Here is a 26,847-nt window from a genome sequence, read left to right as displayed (position 1 = left end):
TGTGGATAGAACAGGTTTAGTTGTATGATGGGTTGAGAAGGGGAGCAGACCTCATACCTGCATGGCTAGAGCAACTGTGTTGAGCAGGATGAGCAGGAACATGAGGTACTCAAAGGCAGCTGAGTTCACAGCAGCCCACACACGATACTGATGCAGGTTCTTGGGGATGTATCGACGGAGTGGCTGAGCCTTGAGGGCATACTCTACACACTGGCGCTGCATACCAATACAGGGCATGAATGAGTGAATAAATGGGGTGTTCGGGTAGCGGCATGGGATGATGTTTTGTAGGTGGTCAGAAGTTACCTGGTTCTTGTCCAGTTCACAGTTTTGGTACTCCTGCTCACCCTGAGCACGGAAAGTGATGATCACGAAGCCCACAAAAATGTTCATCATGAAGAATGCAATGATGATGATGTAGACAATGAAGAACACTGAGAGCTCCATGTGGTAATTGTAGATGGGGCCTTTGTCCTCTGCATGTGCATCAACGGCTTTGTAGAGCAGCCTGGGGACCCAAAGGGGACTAGTCTGGTGAACTTAACCACCTCAGACCTGACCCTAGACAATGTCCCACACATAAGAATAGCTTGTGTGGCACCCCAAATATCCCTAACCTCTCTGACTTAACATATGAGATCTCCACACATATAAGACTCCCACCAAACCTTCCCAGATGCAAAAATCTAATTTTCTAATTATCATATCTCCATGCAACTTCCAAAACTCCTCACAAGACCCACCCCAGTCTCTAAATCCCCCTTTCCCATCTATTCAAATATCACCCTCCATCCCTTCCTGAGATTTTCTTCTAGTCCCCTAAAGACAATCATAGTTCTCTGGAACCTTCTGAATCTAAATCCATCTTATCAAAAACCTTACTCAGTCCTCCCAGACTTATCTTGTCTTCCATAAATTCTATTAAATCCTTTGGAGACATCTACTGACTTCTGGGAGTCTTCTGTCCAACTCCCTGAAGGTGTCATAAGCACTTCACCTAGTTTTCAAGAGACCCCCATCTGATACCTCTAGCAATTCCCAGAAAGCCCTATTTAGACTGAGACCATAAAATCTTAAGATACCTTCCTTTCTATTTACTGGTGAGCCCTAGCCAACTCCCAAATGCCCCTACAGTCTGGGCCCAGGCTATCACAGGGCCCTGCATATCCCAAGGGTCCAAGTTCTCACGCAGGCCAGCCTTCAAATGTGGAGACCGTGAACAGGGCCATCATGGCTGAAAGGACGTTATCAAAGTTGAAATCATTGTTGACCCAGAGCCGTTCCTGGACCAGGGGCTGTGATACATCTCCATCAGGGTAGACCAGAAAGGAGCCCCTGTGGGTGTTACAGAAAAACTGTGTAAATGAGGAAGAGTGGCAAGCTGTGGATAAGGGATTAGGTGGGGCCTCTGAGATGGAGTCTGTTGAGGTATCTGACATAGATACCTCGAGTGGTGAAACAGAATAGCCTGGGTTCAAATTCTGCCCCTGAGTATACATGATGAATGACCTTGAACATTTCATATTGATGTGTTTGGTTTTCCCTATTTATGAAAAAAACCAAACATTCCTGAAGTTCTGTAAGGATTACCTAACTACATCATAGTGAATGCTATCTGGCATATAGTTGGTACCATATGTAAGAGCTATTAATGCCATAATTATTATCACCAGGGAGAAAAAGTGATTGCTAATAATCACTAATCTTAACACTATGTTCCAACATCATGGTAAACTCTACATGTAGTAACTTTACATTGTAGTACATTTCCAACAGTAAAACATTCATTGCTCAGAGTGACGTTGGGGATATTATCTCCTTCTATTCCCATTTTCTCATTGAGGGAAATGGGACTTAGCAAAGTTGAGAAATGTAGGGAAATCTTTCTTGAAAGATGGATTTAAACTCAGAATATCTGGTTTCAAAACCCATGGTTTTAACCACCACCCTCTATAGTAGTTTCAAGATGAGAACTAGGCTCCAGAAATGGGTTGTGTCTGAAGATTACCAAAGGACCAAGAATGGAATGTTGATAACTTTGGGGAATGGGAACCACTTAGGGTTTGGTGAGATCTGAGAATCTTTGCAATTTTTTAGACAATTCTATGTTTATATCTTGGGACCTCAGAGAATTATGGTGAGGGGTTCTTGTTTTGTTTTGGTTTTGGTTTTTTGGTCACACCCGGCAGCGCTCAGGGGTTACTCCTGGGTTTATGCTCAGAAATCGCTCCTGGCAGGCTCAGGGGGACCATATGGGATGCTGGGATTTGAACAACCGACTTTCAGCATGCAAGGCAAACGCCTTACCTCCATGTTATCTCTCCGGCCTGGTGAGGGGTTCTTAATAAGATCTCTGAGGAAGGTTTCCACTGTTCTGTTAAGGATGGTTTAGGGATTTCTGGGGCCATGGGGGGGTTAGAAAAAAGACTGGGTGGCCTCTAGGAGTCCTGGGCTCCAGGGAGACCACTTTCAGCACTCACTTGCATTCCTGAGGGGTGTGTTTAGCTTCGTCAGTGCAACTGTAGAATTTCCCCTATAGGAAGGTTATCTGTCAAGCCAATTCTTACACACACACCTTTGCCCTTGCTCCCCACCCAGCCCAGTGTTTCTTTGTACCTTGAAGAGCTGTACCCCAATGCATGCAAACATGAATTGCAGGAGTGTGGTCACAATCATGATGTTTCCAATGGTCCGGATCGCCACAAACACACACTGTACCACATGCTACAGGGATCAACAGACATGACTTGTGGCCTCTGAAACCCAGGATAGCCAGGGGCAGAGAGCTGGGTGTGGATGTTACTTGGTGACTTGGCCCAGGGCTAAGAAGTTGATGGTCAGGGACACATGATTCAAGGGATAGTGATGTGGGCCAGGCACTGACAAAGAATCAGTATTTTCCAGGCTGGAATACATGGACACATGCCAGAGAAGTGGATCAAACAAATGTGAGCATTGGTGAAAAATATACAGTCAATTGTGAGGAGCATGAATTAGACCACTTTCCCTGTGGGTTGATATCTGGGGATATATAGTAGGTGCAGATTATATGGCCAAGGCCAGAGAAATAGTATAGCAGGTATGGTGCTTACCTTGAAAGCTACTGATCCTGGTTTGATTTCTGACACCTCATATGGTCACTGGAGCCTCACCAGGAATAAGCCCTGAGCATTACTGATGTGCCCCCACCCCCATCCAAAAATAAAAAGCCAAAGCAGACTATGTGGCTGTGTATCCTGATAAACGTTCTGTCTGATCCACGATGATGCTCCAGGCCAGGGTAAAGAAAATAGGGTCTGAGACCTGAAAATTTGGGTGGGATAGTGTTACCTTGAGTCCCTTGGCTCTGTTGATGGCCCGAAGGGGCCGAAGAACTCGAAGTACTCGGAGAATCTTCACCACTGAGATGGCACTTGAGCTGTGGAGGGGGAATTTTTAATTTATGGCCTGGGTCCTGCCTGTACTCTGGGAGGATTTAGGAGAGTAGGGTCACTCACTGGATCCCAAAGGAGATGAGAGAAACACTGACTACCAGCAGATCCAAAAGATTGAACCAGTTACGGCAGAAGGAGCCTTGGTGCAGAAAGGCTCCAAAGACAGTCATCTAGAGGGTAGAAAGAGATTGGATGAAACAGCAGAATTGTAGGTAGAGAGGGGAAGAAGGCAGAAAGAAAGGGGGCCTGGGAAGCAGTTAGGGCTAGGGGGAAACAAGTTGTGGGTGTAAGCCTAGATAGGTGTAGAAGTGGGCTGGGCAACTGGGGGTGTGATTAGTTACCTTTAGTAGAATCTCCACAGTGAAAATTGAGGTAAAAGCATAGTCAAAGTACCCCAGGATCTGGAGAAGTGAGAAAGAAGGAGCAGACACTGAGACAGGTCTCAGAGGACACCTAACAGTGTGTGTGTATGTGTGTGTGTGTATGTATGTGCACATGTGTGTCTATAGACAGATGAATGCCTCTCTCTGTCAGATATTTTTGTTTGGGGGACACACCCAATGATGCTCAGGATTTACTCCTAACTCTATGCTAAGGAATTATTCATGGTAATGGTTGGGGGTCCATATGGGATACTTGGGAATTGAATCTGGGTTGGGTGCTTGCAAGGCAAGTGCCTAACGTGCTGTACTATCTCTTTAGTCCACTGTCAGTTTTTTATCTTTCCATTCCCTTCTTTCTCTCTCTTTCCCTCTCTCTCTTTTTCTTTCTCTCTCTCTCTCTCACACACATACACACAAGCCACTGACACCACCAAGTATTTTTTTAGGCAACAGGCTAGGCTGTGGGATTGACCATAGGAAATTTTGGGTTCATTTGACTCTACCCAGTGACATTGCATGGCTCTCCTTGGCTCACTCAACCTCCCTCATTTCAGCTTCCTCAGTCAACTATGACCCCTCCCTGATGCTTCCCAAGTGGATTTCACACAAAGTGAAGGTTGACACTTCTATGGTGGCCATTATACCTTCTACACTCTACTCAACTAGGGATCTTCTCCCTGCCTCCCCACTGGGTCCCACTTGTGCCCAATAGAAAACCTCTGGAATCCCTCCCTAATCCCTACCAAATGCTCACATGGTTCCGGAAGGAGTGGGACCGGATGGGGTCTTCAGCTGCCAAGGACACACTACTGAGGATGATGAAGACCAAAATGAGATTGGTGAAGATATGATGGTGGATGAGGGTGTGGCAGGCCTTCCTCAGCCTGGGAAGTGGGGAGCAAACTGAAGTCAGTATCTAGGAACACAGACTTGATGGAGGGGAGAGAGAGGGAGGTCCATAGTTCAGGAACTAATGCTACAGGCTGTGTGCCCTGGCAGAACCTTGGAGACATACTGGCTCCTCACCTGCCCCAGCCCTCCTACCCCACTCTATTCTCTCTAAGGTGCTCACGGGTTGGTCTGGCTGAGGCAAAAGAAGGCACTGCCTTCAGGGATGGGTACCACCTTCTCCTTTGGTACCACTTCATGCAGGAATTCTGCATGCCCTGAACCTTCCTCCTTTTCCCCATCCTCTTGTTCCTCTTCCTCCTCTTCCTCCATGCCTGGCACCAGATCAAAGCAGAGAGAATGGGTGGGGATGAGAGTCAATGAAAAGAATGTCTGTAGTTCACCAAACTTGGTTTTGTAAAGCTTTTCCACCTTCAGCTGGAATGGCAGCTGCTTAGAGGAGGCCTGGGAGTCTGTGGTGCCCTCCCTGGCACCCAGAGCTCTTTGGGCTGTGGAAGAAGCTTGGGAAAGGTGTGTGTCATGAGTATTACTACACTCCCAGCTGTAAACACACAACATGGTAACAAAGAGTCAGGAAAAATCTGCAAGAAAACAGGCACCTGCTTCTCACCCTCACTCTTTTGTTGTTGTTTTGTTTTTTTCTTTTTCCACACCAGAGGTGCTCAGGGTTACTCCTGGCTCCATACTCAGAAATCACTCCTGGCAGCCTTAGGGGACCATATAGGATGCCTGCGATCAAACTTGGGTCAGCTGTTTTCAGGCAAATGCTCTAGCTGCTGTGCTATCATTCTGGCCTCTCACCCTCACTCTTAATGGCCCAGTGCCATCAAGTACATTCTTTTATTGTTTTAAGGATATTTTTCTAAAAAAAATATTTTTTTCTGGGGCCGGAGTGATGGTGCATGTGGCTGACCCAGGATGGACCACGGTTCAATCCTCCAGCATCCCATATGGTCCCCCAAGCCAGTAGCAATTTCTGAGTGCATAGCCAGGAGTAACCCCTGAATGTCACCTGGTGTGGAGCTACAAACCAAAAAAAAAGTATTTTTTTCTGTTTTGCTGATGGCCCTGTCATACCACTCCTCTGTGATTCTCTTCAGGGATACCAATATGACCAGACTTCAGGTACTCTGGTTTTGGGACTGATATCACCAGGGATTTTTGGAGTGAGTACAGGCATCATCCCCCTACCTCACATCTTTCTTTTTCCATGAGGCCTGACAGCTGAGAACACACCCCACAAATACCACAGTATCAGAAATAGTGCTTTGAATTACTGGACAACTTCATTTGTTTGATACTTTCATTCCTATAGAAATATAACAATATTTAACAAGAGCTTATTAACCCTTCTGCTATTAATAGGAGATACAAAAATTTTCACATATGTGCTTGCTACCGTACCCCTTTTTCTTTCTTTTTAAAAAAACTTTCTTCTCAAAAAAATTTCTTCTCTTCCTTTATCTTTTATATTTTTTTCTATTCTTTTTTTGTTTGTTTTTGGGCCACATCCAGTGATGCTCAGGGGTTAGTCCTGGCTATGTGCTCAGAAATCACTCCTGGATTGGGGGACCATATGGGATGCCGGGGGATCAAACCGAGGTCTGTCCTAGGCTAGCACACGCAAAGCAAACACCTTTTGTCCTGCGCCACCACTCTGGCCCCTCTTTCTATTCTTTTTAAAAACAACTTTCTCTTACTTATCTGGAAACAAATATATTATGGTCAACTATGTCAACTATGTGGTGTATTTTCTTTAAATAAAGGAACAGGGCCCGGAGAGATAGCACAGCGGCGTTTGCCTTGTAAGCAGCTGATCCAGGACCAAAGGTGGTTGGTTCAAATCCCGGTGTCCCATATGGTCCCTCGTGCCTGCCAGGAGCTATTTCTGAGCAGATAGCCAGGAGTAACCCCTGAGCACCGCCGGGTGTGGCCCCAAAACCAAAAATAAATAAATAAATAAATGAACATTTTATTGATTGAAATTTTATGGTTTATATTATTAATAAGTTTCTCATGCATGTAGTTATAAAACACATCCCATCACCAGTATACTCACTTCCCTATTTTCAGGACCCCAATTTCTCTCCTTTCCAAAACACACCTCAACTCAGTTGTGTGGATGTTTTCCCAGTGTATTGTATTTAGGCCTTGTTGCAATATTGCTGTGTATCTTTAAGTTCCATATAATACCATTCTAAATCTATTTCTTTCTTTCTGATTGACTTTTCTCAGCCTGATATCCTCTAGTTTCATCCATGTTGCTGCAAATTACACGATTTTGTTCTTTCTTAGAGTTGTGTAGTATTCTATTGTGTATAGATACATCACAGTTTCTTGACACATTCATATGTAATCAAGCCTATTTTTTTGTGGTTTTTGGGTCACACCTGGCAGTGCTCAGGAGTTATTCCTGGCTCCAGGCTCAGAAATTGCTCCTGGCAGGCACGGGGGACCATATGGGATGCCGGGATTCGAACCGATGACCTCCTGCATGAAAGGCAAACGCCTTACCTCCATGCTATCTCTCCGGCCCCATCAAGCCTATTTTTAAGCCCATTTTTTCAACATGATTTTGGAGAAGGCTGTTCCCCATGGAGGCAGAAAGCTGCTCTCAGCTTAAGGGCTCTGACTGAGAGCTGTCTCTAAGATTTTATCCTTACTCCACCTGGTCCTGCCCACTTGCCTGCTCCATTTGTGGCTCTTTCTTCCTTCTTATTCTTCACATCAAGTATCTGGGGGCAGACAGATGGAGCTCATTGATGGCAGCAGGAGACACCAGGAGCTATACACCTATACACATGGCCATCATGGAAGGGAGGCACTAATGTGGAGTGGCCAGATATTAAAGTCTCTGGGACAGTGATTAAAAACGCATGCATGGGGGCTGGAGAGGTGGCACTAGAGGTAAGGTGTTTGCCTTGCAAGCGCTAGCCAAGGAAGGACCGCGGTTCGATCCTTCGGCGTCCCATATGGTCTCCCCAAGCCAGGGGCAATTTCTGAGCGCTTAGCCAGGAGTAACCCCTGAGCATCAAATGGGTGTGGCCAAAAACAAAACAAAACAAAACAAAATGCATGCATGGGGCTGGAGACATAGTACAGTGGGTAGAGCACTTGCTTTGCATTCGATTAATCTGGTTTCAGTTCCCAGCACCACATAAGGTTCCCTTAGCCTTGCCAGGAGTGATCCTGGAACACAGAGCCCTGAGCACCACCAGGTTTGGCCCAAAAATCAAAGTGCATGCTTATGTGAGCAGGTCTGCATAAATGCACACACATGCATGCATACACACAAAACACACTCAGGTCTTGGAGGAAATGGGGAAGGAATGTGGGAGAGTGAGTGTGCAGTCTTTTTACTCACCACCCTGCCATTCTCCTGTGAGAGTCTCCTTTCACTGCTCTTCTCCCTGGGAGGATATAAGGCTGCTTGCGAGGGGTCATAGAAGATTGGCAAGGCTAGAGGGGGTGGTTATTGCCTAGGAACAGACTTTTCCTAGACTTGCTGAGCGTTCTCTGCTTCTGCCATCATCTCTCAGTCTGTCTTCATAGAAGCCATATGGAGACTGTCAAATCCTAAGTGTCATGCCCCTCCTCTGTCCTATCCCTGCCATAGCTCCCATAATTTAGGGTAAAACCCAACCTTTCTGGAGAGGTAGTACAATAGACAAGGCACTGGCCTTACATAGAGTACCCTGAACCCCGCCAGGAGTAAGCCATGAGCTTACCTACGGTGTAGTACAAAAGCCAAAACCCCAAACCAAACAAATAGAAAATATAGCCTTGCTTTGTTCTACAAAGGCCTTCATCTGAAGGCCTGTTTATTTGCTTTGATTTTGGGGTCACAGCCAAGGATGCACATGACTCAGTGCTCATAGTTACTTTCCAGATACTTCCCAGTTGTGCTCAGGGTACCATGTAGTATCAGGATTGAACCTGGGCCTTCTGGAAGCAAAGCCAAAGTTCAAGCCATTTTAGTTAACTGTGACACCAATATCCTTCACCTGATCTCCCTATTTCCCCCAGGTGAACTCTTTTTATCAATCTCCCCACTCACTCCATGCTACCACTATATCGCATCTAAGAGTTTTTGTTTTGTTTTGATTTTCTTTCTGATATCATGGAGTGAAGGGGTGCCAAACCAGGTCCCCTCCATGCAAAGCATGTGTATTAGCCCTTTGAACCTTCTCTCCAGCCCTCCTGACTTGTTTTGTTTTATTTTGTATCACACCTGGAAATGCTTCGGAATAATTCCTGGCGATACTGAGGGGACCATAAGGGATGCCAGAGATTGAACCTGGGTGGGCCACATGCAAGGCACATGCCCTACCTGCTATACATTGTTTCAGGCCCCTCAAGGCATTTTTATATGTGCTAAGAATATTATCATCACAGGGTCTTTGCACTTGCTGACCCCTGAGTACTATTCCCTGAGGAATTTGCATGACGCAGGGCTGGAGAAACAGGAAAATTGGCTATGGAATTTTCCCTGCATGTGGAAAACATGAGTTAGATCTCCATTATATTATAGGGTCCTCAAGTATTGCCAGGACTAGTGTAGAGCCAGATGTAAATGCCAATTATGGCCCCCCAAGCAAACAAAAGAACTTTAAATTAAATTATACTGTTACATATCCATTTGTTGTCTTCCTTGCCTTCCTCAATTGGAATGTTAGCCCCAGAAGGCAGGGATTTTCAGGCTACCATGACTCCCAACTATCTTCTCAGAGCTTTGTCTAAGGTCATTGTTCAAAAAAAAATGCATGCTGAATGAATAAGGACTGATGGAATGGCTCTGGAAATGGAGATAATCAGGGTGACAAAAGCATATCTGGTAATGTGAGATGTGCTGAGAGAGTTTCCATTTAGGTATTCTTGGAGCAACTGTTTTGGGAGTGGAGTAAGAACTCACCTTCCTTTGTCTTTGACAGTGCCTGCATCTCCACTCGCCAGGTTGTCTACAGCAATGGCCAGAAATACATTCAAGAGGATGTCTGGGGTAAGCTCAGGCTATAAAGGGTGGAGAAACAGGCTGCCCATGAACCACTCATGCCCCAATGCACACCTAGTTCCCCAAGGTTCTGAGGATACAGTTGCCACAGATGAAAAGGATGATGAAATAGATGCACACCAGCATCCCTGGGAAGAAGGGGCCTCCGTAGGCCATGATACCATCATACATGACCACATTCCAGTCCTCCCCTGTTAGAATCTGAGGGTGGAAGATTATAATGAGGTTCTGTGGACCCTCCTTCCAACATAGGCCCCATCATTCTTGGGTTCCCAGGTCTCACCTGAAAGACAGTGAGAAGGGCCTGGGGAAATGTGTCAAAGGTACTTCGCTTGGTGTGGGTCTGGTCAAAGTTGAATTTGCCTCCAAACAGCTGCATGCCCAGCAAGGAGAAGATAATAATAAAGAGGAAGAGGAGTAGCAACAAGGATGCGATGGATTTCATTGAATTGAGCAGGGATGTCACCAAATTGCTCAGAGAGGCCCAGTGCCTGCAGCAAAGATGGGGAGGGGACGTAGGCTTAGGGAACGAGCAAAAACATGGAGCACATGATACAAAATATGGAACACACCAACAATGTTGGAACAGTACCTCTAGAACCTTAAAGACTCTATCCTAGGCCTTGTCCTAGGACCTGTGCAAATACCAAGATTGCTTGCTACAGTGGCCTTATTTTCTCATCCACAACTGAGAGGAAAGGTTCCTGACACCACAAAAAACAAACAAACAAACAAAAACAAAAACAAAAAAAACAAAAAAAACCCCTGGGATATGGCAATGAGAAGGTATGGAGCCAGTGGTTGTTCCCATGACAATATGCTTCAAGAGTGGAGAAACCCTGAATCTCTTAGGCCATGGGAATTTTCTTCCTCCCCCAATACTTACTGTACCTATATAAAAAAATGGTGGGGTAACACCAAGCCCTGCCACTGCACCACTTTTTCTGGTTTTGTTTTGCTTTATTTTTTTTGTTTGTTTTTTGATATTATCTCACTTCTCTTTTTTTTTTTTTTTTGGCCACACCCATTTGACGCTCAGGGGTTACTCCTGGCTATGTGCTCAGAAATCGCCCCTGGCTTGGGGGACCATATGGGATGCCGGGGGAATGAACCGTGGTCCGTCCTACGCTAGTGCTTGCAAGGCAGACACCTTACCTCTAGCACCACCTTCCCGGCCCCTCACTTCTCTTTTTTCTTCCACTTTTTTCTTTCTTTTTCACTTTTGTGGATATTATTCGGTGATCTTTTTTCTTTCTATTTTAGTAGTTGATACCAAGTTTTTTCTTCTCTTTTCCTTAATCTTTTTATCTCCAACAGAATAGCATAACTTGAATCATTCAGCCTCATAAATTGAGGGGGAAAAGAATGATACCAGGACCAGTCATATGAACACGTAGTGTAAATAAAAAATGACCAGACTGGAACACCAAACAGAATAGATACCCAACCTATAAGAAGCTGTAAGGTGGAGACCAGTTACACTAGGATTCTGGGGGGTAAACGAGGGATATGTGGGAGACAAGCTGGGAACAGGAGTGGAGGGAGGACAACATTGGTGTTGGGAAAGCCCTTCATTCATTGTCACTATGTACTGTAAATAACTCTGTGTAATGAACTTCAACACAATACAAAAAATAAAAATAAAAAGATGGGGAGGGGGGGCCGGGAAGGTGGTGCTAGAGGTAAGGTGTCTGCCTTGCAAGTGCTAGCGTAGAACGGACCGCGGTTCGATCCCCCGGCGTCCCATATGGTCCCCCCAAGCCAGGGGCGATTTCTGAGCGCATAGCCAGGAGTAACCCCTGAGCGTCAAACGGGTGTGGCCCAAAAAACAAACAAACAAACAAAAGATGGGGAGGGGAGATTGGCAAGCCTGTATGGAGTCAGAAACTAGGGCAGGATACTTGTCTTGGGGGTGCAAGAGGGTGTGACTGTGGTTAAAAGGAGCTTTCATGCCAGAGTTGAGAGTGATTCTGGAGTTAAGTGAGGTAATAATGAAAGGTGAGGACACCATTGAATTTGAGGTAAGGTTGGTGTTAGGAATGTAATGGAGGATGAATTGGAAGCTGGTAAAGTTAGAACTGGATTTGTCTGGGCTCAGGATTTGAGCTGAGGACAGAGTTGGGGATAAAATTTTGGTTGAAGGGTAGAATAGAGGAGAGAATGGGAATGAAATAGAGGCTGGGCACATTGCTAGTGATGGAAAAAGGCTGATGAGCATTAGAACCTAAGGCATGGGATTGTGGTTAGTGGCAGCCATGCAGCTGGCAGGTAAAAATGAGATTGTAATTGACTGTAGGATTTAGTGTGGGCTATAAATGAGGTTGGGAGAAATTCATGGTTTGGGTTAAAGTTAGAAATGCTGTTGTAATTGAAGGTTGAGGATGTAATTAGAGTCAGGGATGAGTGTTAGGTTGGAGTTGAGATCAGAAACAGTTGAGGTAGTGGAAGGCAATCAGGAGGAATCAGAAAATATTCACAATGGATTCAGGTCACCAGGCAAGGAAATACTTATTTTTTGTATATCTGGAAATTCTCCAGGGCCAGGAAATGTACTGGCTCACAGCATTCACTTAATGGTCAGTGGATGAATGATCTCTGAATCACATTTCTCATTGGAGAAATGTAGATTCCAGCCCATGCTTATCTCCAACCCAGATACACACCTGGTGACTTTAAAGATCCTTAGGAGGCGTACACATCGAAGCACAGAGATGCCCAGGGGCTGCATGGCACCCACTTCTACCAATGTGGTTTCCAGAAAGCCCCCACAGACCACAAAGCAGTCGAAACAGTTGAAGAAGGATGAGGTATAGGTGGAAGGGCCCAGACTGTACAACTTGAGAAGCATCTCGACCGTGAACAGACAGAGCAACACTTTGTTGGTGTACTCTGTGGAGAGAGTGGGTGAATGAACTAGTTGGCCAGTTTTCATGAAGTTATATGGGGAAGTTGGGGCTATGAAGAGATGAAAGGGTACATGGTATAGAACTGGCACAAGCTAAAATGGTGTAGGGTTGATAGTTGAGGTGAATTGATAGGTCAAAGTGGGAAAGATTTTTGTTTATGCTATTGTCTCTCTCCACTCACAACCTGCACAGTGACCTCGCTGTACTCCTGGCTCTGCACTCAGTGATCACTTCTGGTGAACTTGGGGGACCATATAGGGTTCCAGGAATTGAACTCAGATAGGCAAGCTCCCTATCCCCTGTACTACTGCTTCAGCCTCAGAGTGGGCAAGGTTTTGAAGGGCCTGGAGCTAGGGTAAATTTGGGGTGGGTTGCCTCAATGATTAAGTAATTAAATTTTTTTTATTTTGTTTGGTTTCGGGTCACACTCATTGGTGCTCAGGACTTATTCATGGCAGGTTTGGGGGTCCATATGGAGTGACAGTGATTAAACTTGAGTCAGATGCATGCAAGGTAAATGTACCCCCATTGTATTATCTAGTCCCTCAATCTCTTTAAGTAACAAATACTCCCAGTCAAGGAGAGTTTAAGTCTACTGTTTCGTTGGGACTAGAGCTGGTTTGAGGATTGGAGTTAGAAATATTTTCAGTATTCTGGTTGTAGAAAAGTTAACATGAGTAGTAAGAGATTACTGACCTGGGTTTGATCCCCAGCATCCCATATGATCCCCTAAGCTGCCACAAGTGAACCCTAGCTGTATAGCCAGGTGAAAACTCTGAGCACAGCTGGGTGTGGCCCCTAAACCAAAAAATAATACTAAAAACTAACAACCGCAAAATAAATCTGTAAAATTTTCTGGGAGTGCTTACCTATGGTTGTATTTCTCATGTGAAAAGTGTCATGAGGCTGGGGACCTATAGCAAAAAGGGTATGGTGCTTGCAACTAATATGGGTTAGGTCTTTGGCCGTGCATAGTGTTCCCCAAGTGCTGCCAGACTTGATCCCTGATCACAGAGCAAAGATTAATAAGCCTTAAGCACTGCCAGATATGCCTTCTCAAGAGACAAAAAATTGGCAAGTAGAAAAAAGTGTAAGAAGCTCTGGAAAGACAAAGATTCTGGAGTTGAGTTTCTTAAGGGAGGGAATTGGAGGCCAAGAACTAGCTGGTTGGGGCTACACCTTGAATCTGTGTGAGCCACTGGGGCTGCCCATGGTGCTCAGAGGCAATGGCTAGTGTGTTGAGGAACACAAGCAGCAGCACAATCCAGTAGCAGGCACTGGATCTCACAGCTCGACGGCATCGCAGACGAAGGGACCGGTTGGCTCGGCAAAGGTGATAACTGTGGAGAAAGGGGTCCCCATCAGCTGAGATCACCTCTCTAAGCTTTTGCTGGTGGACTTAAAGGTGAGGCTTGAATCATGTGGTCTAGGAATCTCACAACATTCCCAACTCACCAGACTCTGGCTGTCATAATCTTGTTTCTGGAAAATAGGGTGATAGAAAATGGATGTTAAACAGGGCTAAGAGGTGCAGGGCAGCTGGGTTGGGAGATTTGGAGCTGATATTTGGGATTTGGGGGTAATTCAAGTCAGGGTCTGAGGTCAAATGTTAGGCCCCCTTACAGGCAGCGTGTACAGCTGGGCAGAGCTCCCTCTTCTTCCTCGTTTCCTGTGATCTCTGCCATGGAAGCAACATCACTGACTGTAAGCAGGGTAGAAGCAGTAGTCAGGATAAAAAGACTCTACAAAGAGTTTTGACTTTAGCTTCCTTTCCTATTGGCCCATCCCACCCCAGTCCAACTGGTCTCTACCTCTGCTGCTAGTGGAGTGCGTGGAATGGGTTGAGTGGCTAAACCAGTGAAAAGGGCCATGTCTCCTACCAGTTAACTCTGCAAGCCGTGGCCCTGTTAGGGACAGAGAAGAGAAAAGTCAGTGGGAAGCATAGTAGGAGGTAGGGTTGAGGCTGTGTGTGTGTTGGTTATAATTTGGAATTTTGGTTTGGGATATAGCCTGAGAAGGAGACCAGGATCTGATATATATCTTCTGTATCTTAGACTTAGGGACCGGAGCATAGCAGGTAGGGCACTTGCCTTGCACACAGCTGACCTAGGTTCTATCTCTGACATCCCATAAGGTCCCCCAACCACTGCCAGAAATAATTCCCAAATATAGAGCTAGAGTAACCTATGAACATCACTGAGTGTGCTCCCTCGAAATTAGGAGAGTAGTCTATATGGGAGGCACACATAGAGCAGGGAACACATCAGATTGGGGTTGCCTACAGTGACCATCCTAGTTATCTTCAGCCATAGAATTCAAGTTCCTATTAGCTTAGGGATCCTTGCCATCCAGCGCCTCAGCCTGCGCAAGCCAATCCAGGTAGCCCCTTAGGTCCTCCTCCAACTGCTGCTTCTCTCGGAGCTTCTGAAAGTCCCCTCGTGCTTTTGCCTTCTCTCTTTCCTTGGAGAACTCTCTAAGAGAGAAGATGACAGAGGACCAGGTGAGGGATCCCTGGCACCCTAGCTATGGTTTGAACACATGAAACAACTTTTATAATCAGAGCCTTGTACTGCTTGGTCCCTTTCTTTGGATAACTCATTACTCAGATCCCTGTTTGATGGACATTCCCTCCTCTCTTTCTCATTTTTATCTATATAATACCTTTTCAGGAGGCCTGTCCTGGTGGTTATAATTGCAAGATTTCCTCATTCCTATCTTTATTTCTTTACTTTGCTTACATATAGTCCATAGTAGACAATCCTATATGTAGGATAGTTCAATGGGTTGAGTGCAGATTTGGATGTAGGAGACCGAGATTTAATCTCCTGGTATTGCAAGGTCATCCAAGAACAGCCAGGTGTCCCCCATAGATAATAACTAAAAAGCATAATATTTATGTATGTGTGTGCAGATGTACAAACTGTTTATTGCCATTGCTGCCATTGCCTCTCTACCAGAATGTTATACAAGAAAGTAGAACTTCGGGGGCTGGAGAGATATTATAGTGGGTAGGGTAATTTCCTTCATTTGCCAGAACCCCAGAACCCCATATGTCCCCCCAAACACTGACAGTAGTGAACCAGGAACACTGCCAGAACAGAACCAGGAATAAACCCCAAGCTGGGTATGGCTCAACAATCTCTCTACAAAAAAATAAAGTAGAACTGTTGGTCTGTGTTTCCAGTTCTAAGACAGTGCCTTGTCCACAGTAGATGCTCAACATGCAATGGCAAGAATGCAGGAGTATTTCAAATGGACTTTGAAGAATGCCTGGGAAATTGTTCAGGGATAGTGTCTGAGAGGTAGGAGAAGGTGTTGTTATCTATGCCTCACCCACTCAGGACTCCAAGGACCAGGTTGAGGACGAAGAAGGACCCAAAGATGACAAGACTCACAAAGTACAACCAAGGTAGCTCGTACCCCATAGCATCTTGCATCTGAGAAGAGAGAGGGCAGGTGTTCCCAGGGTATGCAGCCACCCCCTCAAGATGGGCAGACAGGCAGGGGAAGGTATGGTGTGCCCACAGACCACCTCACCCAGTACAGCACGTCGGTCCAGCCCTCCATGGTGACACACTGGAAAACAGTCAGCATAGCAAAGAAGAAGTTGTCAAAATTGGTGATACCGCCATTGGGCCCTGCCCAGAGCCCACGACACTCGGTTTGGTTGAGCTTGCACATGCGCCCGGAGCCCACAGATGCACAGGGTGATGGGTCCTCATCTGCCTCCACATCTGCTGGGAGATAGGAGCTCTGGAGTCCAAAGGATCCCACCTATAGTCCCTACCACACAGCAGCCTACCAGTCAGTAACCTACTTTTCTAGTTTGGTTTTAGGTTTTAAGCCAGACCCGGTGGTTGTCAGTGCTTACTTCTGGCTATGTGCTGAGGGATCACTCTTAGTGGGTTTGGGAGACCATATAGGGTGCCTAGGATCAAATCCGGGCCTGCCACCTGCAAAACAAGTGCTTTACAGCTGTACTTTCTCTCTGATCCTTGTTGTAGTTGTTTTGGTTCTGAGGCTACACCTGATGGTGTCATTTTGGGTGGTGGTGCCCTAGGGACCCTATGTAGTGTGAATAATTGAACTCTGGTTGACTTTGTGCAAGGCAAGCATCCTACCTGCTGTCCTATAGCTCTAGGCCCCAACTCTTTTTGATTGCTTTATTTGTGTTTGTGTGTCACACGTAGTGGTGTTGGGGTATAGGACACTTCAGTGGTATACAGCAGACCATGTGGTGTGGGAACTGATTAGAGAGATCCTTATGCATGGCAGGGTCTCTGGCCCTTTGAGCCATCTCTGGGATGGGCAAGGGAACCCAGGTCAGATTTCTGTTGTTGTTGGTGGTGTTTTTTTTTTTTTGGTCACACCTGGCAACACTCAGGGGTTACTCCTGGCTCTACACTCAGAAATCGCTCCTGGCAGGCTCAGGGGACCATATGGGATGCCGGGATTGGGATTTGAACCACCGTAGGTCAGATTTCTGAACCTAGGGCATCTGCAAAGCTTGGGGAGAAAAACTGTCAGTCACATAGAGGCTGGAGCCTGGAAACTGAGTGCTGTGGATGTGGGTGGTCTCTGGACAAGGGGGTGGGGGCTATCTTGAGGGCAGAGTCTGAAAGAAGGGTTCAGTCCCGGAGGTTGGGTGCTTAAATACCTCTCAGAAGTTTGATAATGAGGTGGAGTTGTTGGGGAGGATAAAGAGCAGGACTTTTCTCTACCTCTTTTTTGGAGGGGGAAGGAGGGGAATACAACCAGCAGTGCTCAGGGGTTACTCCTGGCTTTATGCTCAGGGATCATTCGTGGCAGCCTGGGCCTTGGGGGACCCTACAGGATGCCTGGCATTGAACCGCCCCCTGTACTATCTCTCTGGCTCTGATCTTTTTGTCTTGGGGGGGGGGTAAGGCATATTAGTACTGTGCTCGGGGGCATGGAGGTCTTTTCCAGTGCTGCTAGGGGACTAGGCATCACCAACATGAACAGGGGACTGATTAATTCGGAGAGTAGAGCTTGATCCTGTGGGTGGAGTTTTGTGAATTGCCCTGGGTTTCCAAGAGACCAAGATGTGCACCCAAAGAACCTAGGCGGCCATATTTGTCCCAAGAGGGGTGAGCTATCTAACCAGATCCCAAGAAGTAGCACGTCTTGTGCATGCGTCCGAGGAACAGTTCTAGTCCGATGATGGCATAAATGATGATGACGAAGAGCACAAGCAGGGCTATGTGCAGCAGCGGCACTAGAGCCTTCATGATGGAATTGAGGACAATGTGCAGACCTGAGCAGAACGAGAGGCGGACAAGGGAAAGGAGGGGGTCAGCTCAAGTCTTTTCCCTGCATTCCCATTGCTTCTATCCACCCCCGGGAACAGGCCACTTACTTGGAACCCCAGACACAAGCCTCAGTGGCCTCAGTACACGAAAGGCTCGTAATGCCTTCACATCGAAGCCCGCTGGTTTTCCCCCAGTGTGTGCATCACGCGGCCGTCCTGAGCCCTGCTCCAGCAATACACTAAATAGCCTGATTGGGTGAACACCAATCAAGAGGTGGGAATAAGACCTACATACCTCTCTACCCCACACCCTTCCTTTCTGGGAAAGTCAAGAGCCCAGTCACCCGAAAAGTAAACAAGCTTAACATATGTTACTACTTTTTTGTTTTGGGGCCATACCCAGCGATGCTCAAGTGGTTACTCTTGGCTCTGCTTTCAGGAATCACTTCTGGTGATGCTTGGGGGATCATATGGGATGCTATCAAACCTGGTTCAGGTATATGCTGTGCAAGCACCTTACCCTTTTACTCTCTCTCTAGAGTTTGTATCTCCTTATCCTGGCTGCCTAACAGGGTGGAGAGGGAGAAGGGAATCTCCAGCAATTCTGAGCCTCTAGTTCAGTGAACTGAGGGTGAAGTTGAATTAATGTGGTGTGTTTCACCCAGATGCGCACCCGACCACAACGGTGATGAAATCTAGTAGGTTCCAGCCATTGCGGATGTAGGCGCTGGGATGGAGCACTAGTCCATAGGCCACAATTTTGAGCATCGTCTCCACGGTAAAAATTACCAGGAATACGTATTCCACCTTCTCCTGAGGGATGGGAGTAGGGGAGATGGAAGTTATTTGGAGGTGGAGTAGAAATAAGACCTAGAGGCTAGCGGGGTCGGGGAAAGTCGATTGGGTGATTGGGTCAGAGAGAGAAATGGAGTCTAGCTGGAAGATTTCAGTGAGCATGACTGGATTTGAGGACCCTTGACTTTGGGTGAGCCTTACCAGGTTTTGGTTGGCAGTGTTGGAGTCGTCCTCTGGGAAGGGGATGTAGACACCCAGAGCCACACAGTTGGCAAAAATGGTCAACAGGATGAGGATGTCAAATGGCCTCAGATGGATACAGTCAAGGATGCAGGCATACCAGTCTAAAAATTCGCACATTGCCTTCCCTCCACACCCAATACTGGTCTTTTAATGGAGGTGACCAATCCTAACATTCACTTATCCTGCCCTGATCAAGGCCTTGCTTTGTGCCCCTCCTGAAAACCTAAACCATCTCCAATATTGTGATTTGCACTTTGACCTTTGATATCCTTTTGATCTTTACTTTTCTCAATTCTCTCCTTTTTTTCTTTTGGTGTTTGGGCCACACGACTTGCATGTGGGTCTGTGTTCAGGGATCACTCCTGGTATGGCTTGTGGAACTCTATAGTGCGCTACAGATTGAACCAGGGTCGGCCACTTATAAGGCATGTACCTGATCCACTGTACTACCACCCTGGCTTTCAAGTTCCTTCCTAATCCAATTATTTTGTTGCTTTGGGTTTATGCCCAGCATATCTCAGAGTTTACTCCTACATTCAGGGATTAGAATTGCTTTGCATTCAGGTATTAGTCCTGACAGAGTTTGGGGGACAATATGTGATGCCAGGGATCAAACCCAGGAGCAGTGTGCAAGGAAAGCACCCTACCTCCTTTACTATTGATCTAGCCCTCTAATCTAATTTTTTTGGGGCCATGCCTGGTAGTTCTCAGGGGTTACTCCTGGCTCTGCACAGGAATCACTCCTGCCTGTGCTCAAGGGACCATAGGGGATGCTGGGGATCGAACCTGGGCTGGTCATATGCAAGGTAAATGTCCTAACTGATGTACGATTGCTCCAGCCTTAATCTAATTATTAACCTTGTTACCTCACACCTTCTGCATTCTAACCCTGACCCAGTCCTTGATTCTTGATTCCTTGGTGGTCCTTAACCCAAAACAATTACCCTGACCTTCCAGGATGCTTCCATTCCACGATGCTGATGCATGACTGCCGCATGGGGTTGGACAGATTCAAGCAAAAGAGAGCTCGAGGTGACCGCTGAGCGCTGATCACTGTCACTGTCTTATGCTTACTGTGCTGAGTCCTTCGTCTTTGGGCTCCAAATTCTGATGCTCCACCATTTTCAGCCCCTGATGTTGGAGGCCCTGGACACAGGCCCCATTCAGGATCTGGGCCTGCCCCATTAATTGGAGCAGATGGTACCTCTGTGGGAGGATCTGTGTGGAGGAACCAAGTCAAGGAGGGCAAGGTATTGGGACCATCATGACTACATCCTACCTAGCCTTATTCTCTGAGGGAAAGTGGGTCATTTGCAAACTTCTGAAGAACTGAAGATATTTTTTTGGTTTTTCGGGCCACACCCATTTGATGCTCAGGGGTTACTTCTGGCTAAGCACTCAGAAATTACCCCTGGCTTGGGGAGACCATATGGGACGCCGGGGGATCGAACCATGGTCTTCCTTGGCTAGTGCTTGCAAGGCAGACACTTACCAGCCCAGAACTGAAGATATTTAAGATAAGAATGTGCAAGATTTTTATCATAATTAATATTGGGAAATAGAATAGGATGATGACACTGGGACAGTGGTGGAGACAAATGAATTTAATTTCTAGTAGAAGGTGTGCTGGGATGATTTATGAAAGAAACTATCATTAATAATATTGTAAACCGGGGCCAGAGAGATAGCATGGAGGTAGAGCGTTTGTCTTGAATACAGAAGGACGGTGGTTCAAATCCCGGCATCCCATATGGTCCTCCATGCCTGCCAGGAGAATTTCTGAGTGTAGAGCCAGGAGTAACCCCTGAGCACTGCCGGGTGTGACCCAAAAACCAAAAAAAAAATATTGTAAACCACATTGACTAAAATCAAATAAACATTTTGGAAAGGTTGTGGTGTATATACACAAAATTGAATACTAAGTAACTCTCAGAAAGTACAAATCATGCAACTTGATGCTACATGGATGGAATTAAAGCATATCATGGTGAATTAAGTCAGAATGAAAGAGATAGATACAGTATGGTATTTCTCATATGTGGAACTTAAAGCAAGGTAGAAACAAGGGACCAAAAGCACCACAAGGAGAGATTTAATCCACACAACAAAGTTTGGGGGCTATTGAAAAGGAAGAGCCATTGGGGTGCCTGGGGGAGGGAGATGGGCACACTGGTGATGGGTGTAATATTGAAATTATGTACACAGGAAACCATTATTAACAGTATTGTAAATCAAAGGATAAAAATCAATACACAAAGTTAAAAAATTGGCATGTTATTAGGAAAAATGAAGTCATAAAACCTGCTTATACATGGATAGACATGGAGATCATCATGCTGAGTGAAATGAATCAGAGGGAGAGGTACTCTGACAGGGACAGAATGATCACATTAATTTTAAGGATATAAAAATAGTTTGAGAATAATACTAAAAGATAGAAATGAGGACCAGTAGGACTGGTCCAGTAGGAAGCTTGCCACAAAGTGGTGGCCAGGGTGGGGGGAGTGTAATTGAAACAGAGAAGGGACCACTCTGACAATAATACTTGGAAATGATCACTCTAGACAAGAGCTGGGTGCTCTCAACATTTGTCATTGTGATTTGACTTAGGTGTTAGTAGATTGGACATCAGCTGTTCACCCTCAAACCTTGGATCCCATCTTTGGAACTGGCATAGTTTTCTGCACCAGCACCAGGAATCAAATTTCTACTGGGAAAGGCCCTAATGCTGCCCTGGTAAAGACTTGCTTTAGGATGGGTTCATATGACACCCTGACGACTTGGAAACAGCAACAACTTGCTTTCAGTGCAGGTTTCCCTGCCTCACCACCTAACAGTGAGACGAAACCAGAAGACACTCTGTGATACCCTGGCTTTGACATAGGATCTGTACAAAAACCAAGATCTCTAATTACAGAAGCCTGACTGCGACAACCATGATTGAAGAAAACTTTTTCTGGGACCATGAAGAAAGACTTTGGGGTTAAACAATTTAGTATGACCAGAGCCTGTAATTGGTCTTATGGCAGGATGCTTCATGGGAAGTGACATCTTATTTTTAGGCCAAAGTTTTTTCCTTTCTATTTTCCACAACTTTTGCTGCACCTAAGCAAAAAACTGACACCCCCTTTTTCATAGAACCTTGGGACACGGATTATTTTGTTTTACCTCATATTTCTCCATTTTTTTTTATAAAATTAAGAAGAAAAAAAAGAAAGGATGGGGGTCAGGGGCCAAGTGTTCTCAGGTGCATTGGTGGAGAAAAAAAAGAACATAACTAAATATCTAAGCCAAAGTCAACAACAATAAAATCAAAATACCCCAAATATAACCATCTAAACTTAAAATGGGCCTGTTATATGGAAGGTCAAGGGCAAAGGATGGTGGTATAGGACACACTCTAGACACTGATGGATGGAGGTTGGCACTGGTGGTGGGAATGGCCCTGATTCACTATATATATGAAATCTAACTATGAAGGACTTTGTAAATCACAATGGTTTCAATAAAATAAAATAAAATAAAATAAAAAAGAAGAATGTTAGAAATTTAAGAAAATAAAGAACTGTGTGCTATAAGGAGGCAAAGTGATATTCATGGTACCATTTTAGTAACAGTTTTGATAACATTAATGCCTAAAAGGAAAAAAAGGAAAAATAACAGAGAGAGAATAAAACTGTCTGCTATTGGGCCCGGAGAGATGGCACAGCGGCGTTTGTCTTGCAAGCAGCCGATCCAGGACCAAAGCTGGTTGGTTCGAATCCCGGTGTCCCATATGGTCCCCCATGCCTGCCAGGAGCTATTTCTGAGCAGACAGCCAGGAGTAACCCCTAAGCACTGCCGGGTGTGACCCAAAAAACTAAAAAAAAAGTGTCTGCCATTATAGTGACAGGTAGTAAGGGGATAGGAGAGAAACTGTGGAGAGTGGAGGGAGGAAAATGTGTACTGGAAAATGAATGAATGTTTAAACATAGTGTGACAGATACTTAACCATCAATGACCTTTCAAATCTGTATCTCATTGTAATTCAATTTAAAAAAATCCTTTGGGGCTGGAGAGATAGCACAGCAGTAGGGCATTTGCCTTGCATGCAGAAGGACGGTGGTTCGAATCCCGGCATCCCATAAGGTCCCCTGAAACTGCCAGGGGTGATTTCTGAGCATAGAACAAGGAGTGGCCCATGAGTGCTGCCGGGTGTGACCCAAACCTCCCAAAAATTCCCTCACAAGTCTTATGCAAAAAAATTAGCACTGTGAGCCAGAGATAGTACAGAGGATAGGGCATTTGTCTTGCAGGTGACCAACCTGTGTTCTATCACTGGCATATCATATTGTCTCCTGAACACCATCAGTTACTAATTCCCGAGTTTAGAGCCAAGAGTAACCCCTGAGCACCACTGAGTGTGACACAAAACCAAAAATATTAGTCTAGGGTGGAGAGGTAGTATAGGGATTAAGGTATTTGCCTTGCATATGGCTGACCTCTGTTCAATCCCTGGCATCCAATATGTCCTCCCAACCCCCCTTTAGGAATGATCCCTGAGTGCAGAGCCAAGGGTAAACCCTGAGCACCTCCTGATTTGGCCCCCAAACAAACAGAAAAATTGGCAGGGGGAGTTGCTGGGGTTGAGTCAATGAGTTCTACTGGGATACCCTCTTTGGAATCTTAGTTGTGTTTCTCTGACCACTTTATTCTTTAATAAATGTTCTTTATTATCGCCTAAGCATCTGACTAAAGGGTAATTTTTTGTTATTGTATTTTTTTAAATTTTGGGGCCACACTTGGTAGTGTGCAGGGCTTACTCCTGGTTCTGCATTCCAGAATCACTTCTGGTGGGGCTCAGGGGTTATATTTGGGGCCAAGGATAGCACTGGGGTTTGTGGTATGCAAAGCAAGCACCTTAACTTCTGTATTACCTGCCCTGCCTAAGGAAAAATTCTTTTAATAACCATGTACTCAGACTCAGGATCTGGTCTTAAGAAACTTTCACTTCAAGTAGAATAAGTATGTAAACCACTCCTAAGAGTGTGATCCTGAACCAGAGAGGCAGCTCATCGAGCTGCAGTGCATGAAGAAACATGTCCTGGAACCACTTGTTTCCTTGAGCAACACTGGGAGCTACTGGAAGTAGTACAGAGCCAGGAGTAGCTCCTGAGCACTGTCAGGTATGGTCCCCAACTTATCACCACCCCATTATTGTAAAGTGCATCTCCATTGTGCACTACAACCAAGAATGTGTATTATAGTGCTGGACATCATCAAAAAAGGAAGGAGGGAATGGGATACTTTGGGAAAGGTTGCATAAAATGGGGGATCAGTTGGAGAGATAGTGTAGCAGGTAGGGTGATTGCCCTGTATATGACCAACCTGAGTTCCATCCCCATCATTATATAAGTTCTCGCAGCCCTACCAGGAGTAAACCTGGAAGCAGAGCCCTGAGCACTGCCTGATAGCTTCCCCACAAAACAAAATAAATAAAAAAATAAATAAAGAAATAAAATAGAGAATCAGGTTTATTGCTGGAGGCATATTTAAGGTTGAATTTGAATAGTAGATTGGGGGTTGAATTTAAGTAGTGGTGGAAGTGGACTATATTTGAGATCCTATGTATTGGGGTTAGAAGTTAGGATTAGTTTGAGGGTTGAAGCTGTATTTGAGTGAAATTTTTCATTGGGATTTTTTGTTTGTTTTTGGATCACACCCAGCCATGCTCAGGGGATATTCCTGGCTCTGCACTTAGAAATTACCCCTGGCAGGCTCTGGGGTCCATATGGGATGCCAGGTATCAAACCCGGGTTGGACACATGCAAGGCAAACATCCTGCTTGATGTGATGTTGCTCTGGCCCTGCTTTGGAATTTGTAGTTAAGGGCATTCCCAGTGGGTGGAAACATTTGGCCTTGTTTCAGCCCCTGGGAGGTAGATGATTGGCCTAGTTAATATTCCCAGCTTTGGAGAAAACATGCTGTCTGAGTTTAAATGCTGACTATACTACTTGGCAGCTTTGCTTAGCCTTGAGCAAATTAGGAAAATGCTGGGATGCTCAGTTTATCTTTTGTGAGAATTCAGTGAGTTCAGCATTTGGAAAAAATCTGGCATGTAATATTCCCATTTTTTAAGTGAGAAAATTGATGTCAAACAAGAGGTGAACAGAAGTGATGAGGTGGGAGCCAAACCTAAGCAATTTCTGGCTATGCTCTGCCACTTACTACCACTGTCCAATATTTTCTACCTCCTCCCAGATACCTCTTTCCCTTCTTAAGCTTTCTCTTCCTACTCTCCCTCCCTCCCTCCCTCCCTCCCTCCCTCCCTCCCTCCCTCCCTCCCTCCCTCCTTCCCTCCCTCCCTCTTACTCCCTTTCTGCCCCTCTCTTTGTCCTTTCCCTCTTCCTTTTCCTCCTCACTCTCCCTTCCTACACTTTCCTCCCTTTCTCTCCTCCTCTCCCTCCTACTTTTCTCTATCCTTCATTTCTTTGTTTCTCAAAAGTCAGAGACCAACTTAATCACAGAATTGCCACCCAGCGGTGATCAGGTCTTCCTCCAGGCTTTACACTCAATGAATTATCACTTCTGGCAGGGCTGGGGACACCCTAGTGTGCAGTGGGGGGGGGGGGGAGGGGGAAGCTGCCGAACTCTGATGGGCTAAAAGCAAGGCAAATGCTGTGTCTGCTGTGTTATTACTCGGGCACTGAAATGTACTTTCTTGAAGAGAATATAGTGAAAGTGCCTCCTATTTCAGTTGAGGCTATTTCCACACTGCCATTATTTCAATGCCTCTTATGGTGGATTGGGATAGGTGGTGTGCTGGCTAATCTGCTGGGTTTGTATTTAGATGAAGTTTAGTGTTGAAGTTGATGTTGTAGTTGGCATGGGGGTGGGCTTTTGTCCATGACTGGGCTTAGGTTGCAGTTTGGGGATAGGACTGAGAGGCCATGGGGGCAGTGTCTGAGTCAGGTGACAGGGAGGAGAGGGAGGCTCTGTTTTGGGCTGCTTGGGAAGAGAGAAGCAAGATATGCTTCTGGTCTCCAGGAGGCTCTCTGAGGGTGCAGCTCTTGGGAGGAATTTTTCCTTCTTTTGGGAAGGGTTCAAAGAAGTTGAGGGAGGAGTAGAGCCTGGGCTTGCTTCAAGGGTCTATAGGGGCAGATAATTAGTCTTACCTTTTCTGCCTTCAGATGCCGACATGATATCCTCCTTTCCAGGTTGAAGAGCCATATGCATGCAGATTCCCTCTCTTGCACCAGCTTTGTAGGGATTAGGGTCATAGGGAGGGGCCAGAAGCAGGGTTGAATGGGAGGGAGACCAGGAGAGAAGATGGGGATTCATGGGCTAGAGTCCAGCAATAGAAAAGACGCAGATTTTTTTTTTTTGCCTTTTGTGTGTGTGTCACATCTGGAAGTGCTCAGGGCTTACTCCTGGCTCTTTGCTCAAGCATCACTTCTGACAGAGCTGGGGGCAGGCAAATGGGGCACTGGGTAATTAAACACTGGTGTGCAATGCAAGGACCTTCCCTGCTATACTCTCTCTCTAGCATTGGAGAGATTAAGACTGGCTTTTCTTTTGTTTTAATCCAGCATAGTCATAGAATGACCTTGTTTATATTAATTACATTTTTAATTTAGTCACCACAAAATTGCACAGTTATTTATGATTGGGTTTCAGGCATATAATGTTTCAAAACCAACCCTTTCACAAGTCTCCACTTCCCTCCACCAATGCCCCCATTTGCCTTCCACTTATCAGTTTGCTTCTACTGGAGACACTTTTTTTTGTCTTTTTGGGTTTTATTTTGGAGCCACACCCAACCGCGCTCAGCTGTTACTCCTGGCTCTATGCTCAGAAATCGCTCCTGGCAGCTGGGAGGACCATATGGGATGATGGGGATTGAACCCGGGTCCTTCC

At 45.7% G+C, this 26,847-nt stretch overlaps 1 protein-coding gene across 1 annotated transcript in view; it reads right to left on the bottom strand.

Moving 5' to 3' along the window:
• CACNA1F (calcium voltage-gated channel subunit alpha1 F) overlaps nt 1-26,130 on the bottom strand; it is a 40,683-nt gene extending 14,553 nt beyond the window's left edge. The window contains 29 exon segments of the mRNA XM_049767139.1: nt 58-216; nt 307-508; nt 1,189-1,335; nt 2,481-2,533; nt 2,617-2,724; nt 3,331-3,418; nt 3,498-3,604; nt 3,776-3,835; nt 4,572-4,701; nt 4,890-5,028; nt 7,395-7,461; nt 8,091-8,136; nt 9,639-9,720; nt 9,818-9,938; nt 10,021-10,228; nt 12,401-12,626; nt 13,823-13,983; nt 14,099-14,125; nt 14,267-14,345; nt 14,455-14,547; nt 14,926-15,116; nt 15,977-16,080; nt 16,181-16,377; nt 17,766-17,918; nt 18,021-18,160; nt 18,586-18,725; nt 18,909-19,014; nt 19,913-20,168; nt 26,106-26,130. Of these exon segments, the coding sequence (XP_049623096.1) occupies nt 58-216; nt 307-508; nt 1,189-1,335; nt 2,481-2,533; nt 2,617-2,724; nt 3,331-3,418; nt 3,498-3,604; nt 3,776-3,835; nt 4,572-4,701; nt 4,890-5,028; nt 7,395-7,461; nt 8,091-8,136; nt 9,639-9,720; nt 9,818-9,938; nt 10,021-10,228; nt 12,401-12,626; nt 13,823-13,983; nt 14,099-14,125; nt 14,267-14,345; nt 14,455-14,547; nt 14,926-15,116; nt 15,977-16,080; nt 16,181-16,377; nt 17,766-17,918; nt 18,021-18,160; nt 18,586-18,725; nt 18,909-19,014; nt 19,913-20,168; nt 26,106-26,130 (3,615 nt within the window).
• Nucleotides 26,131-26,847: the final 717 nt, after the last annotated feature.

Source organism: Suncus etruscus, chromosome X (genome assembly GCF_024139225.1).
Source record: "Suncus etruscus isolate mSunEtr1 chromosome X, mSunEtr1.pri.cur, whole genome shotgun sequence".
Taxonomy (NCBI): domain Eukaryota; kingdom Metazoa; phylum Chordata; class Mammalia; order Eulipotyphla; family Soricidae; genus Suncus; species Suncus etruscus.
Note: the sequence above shows the minus strand (reverse complement) of the source record. Positions and strands in the feature narration are given on the sequence as shown.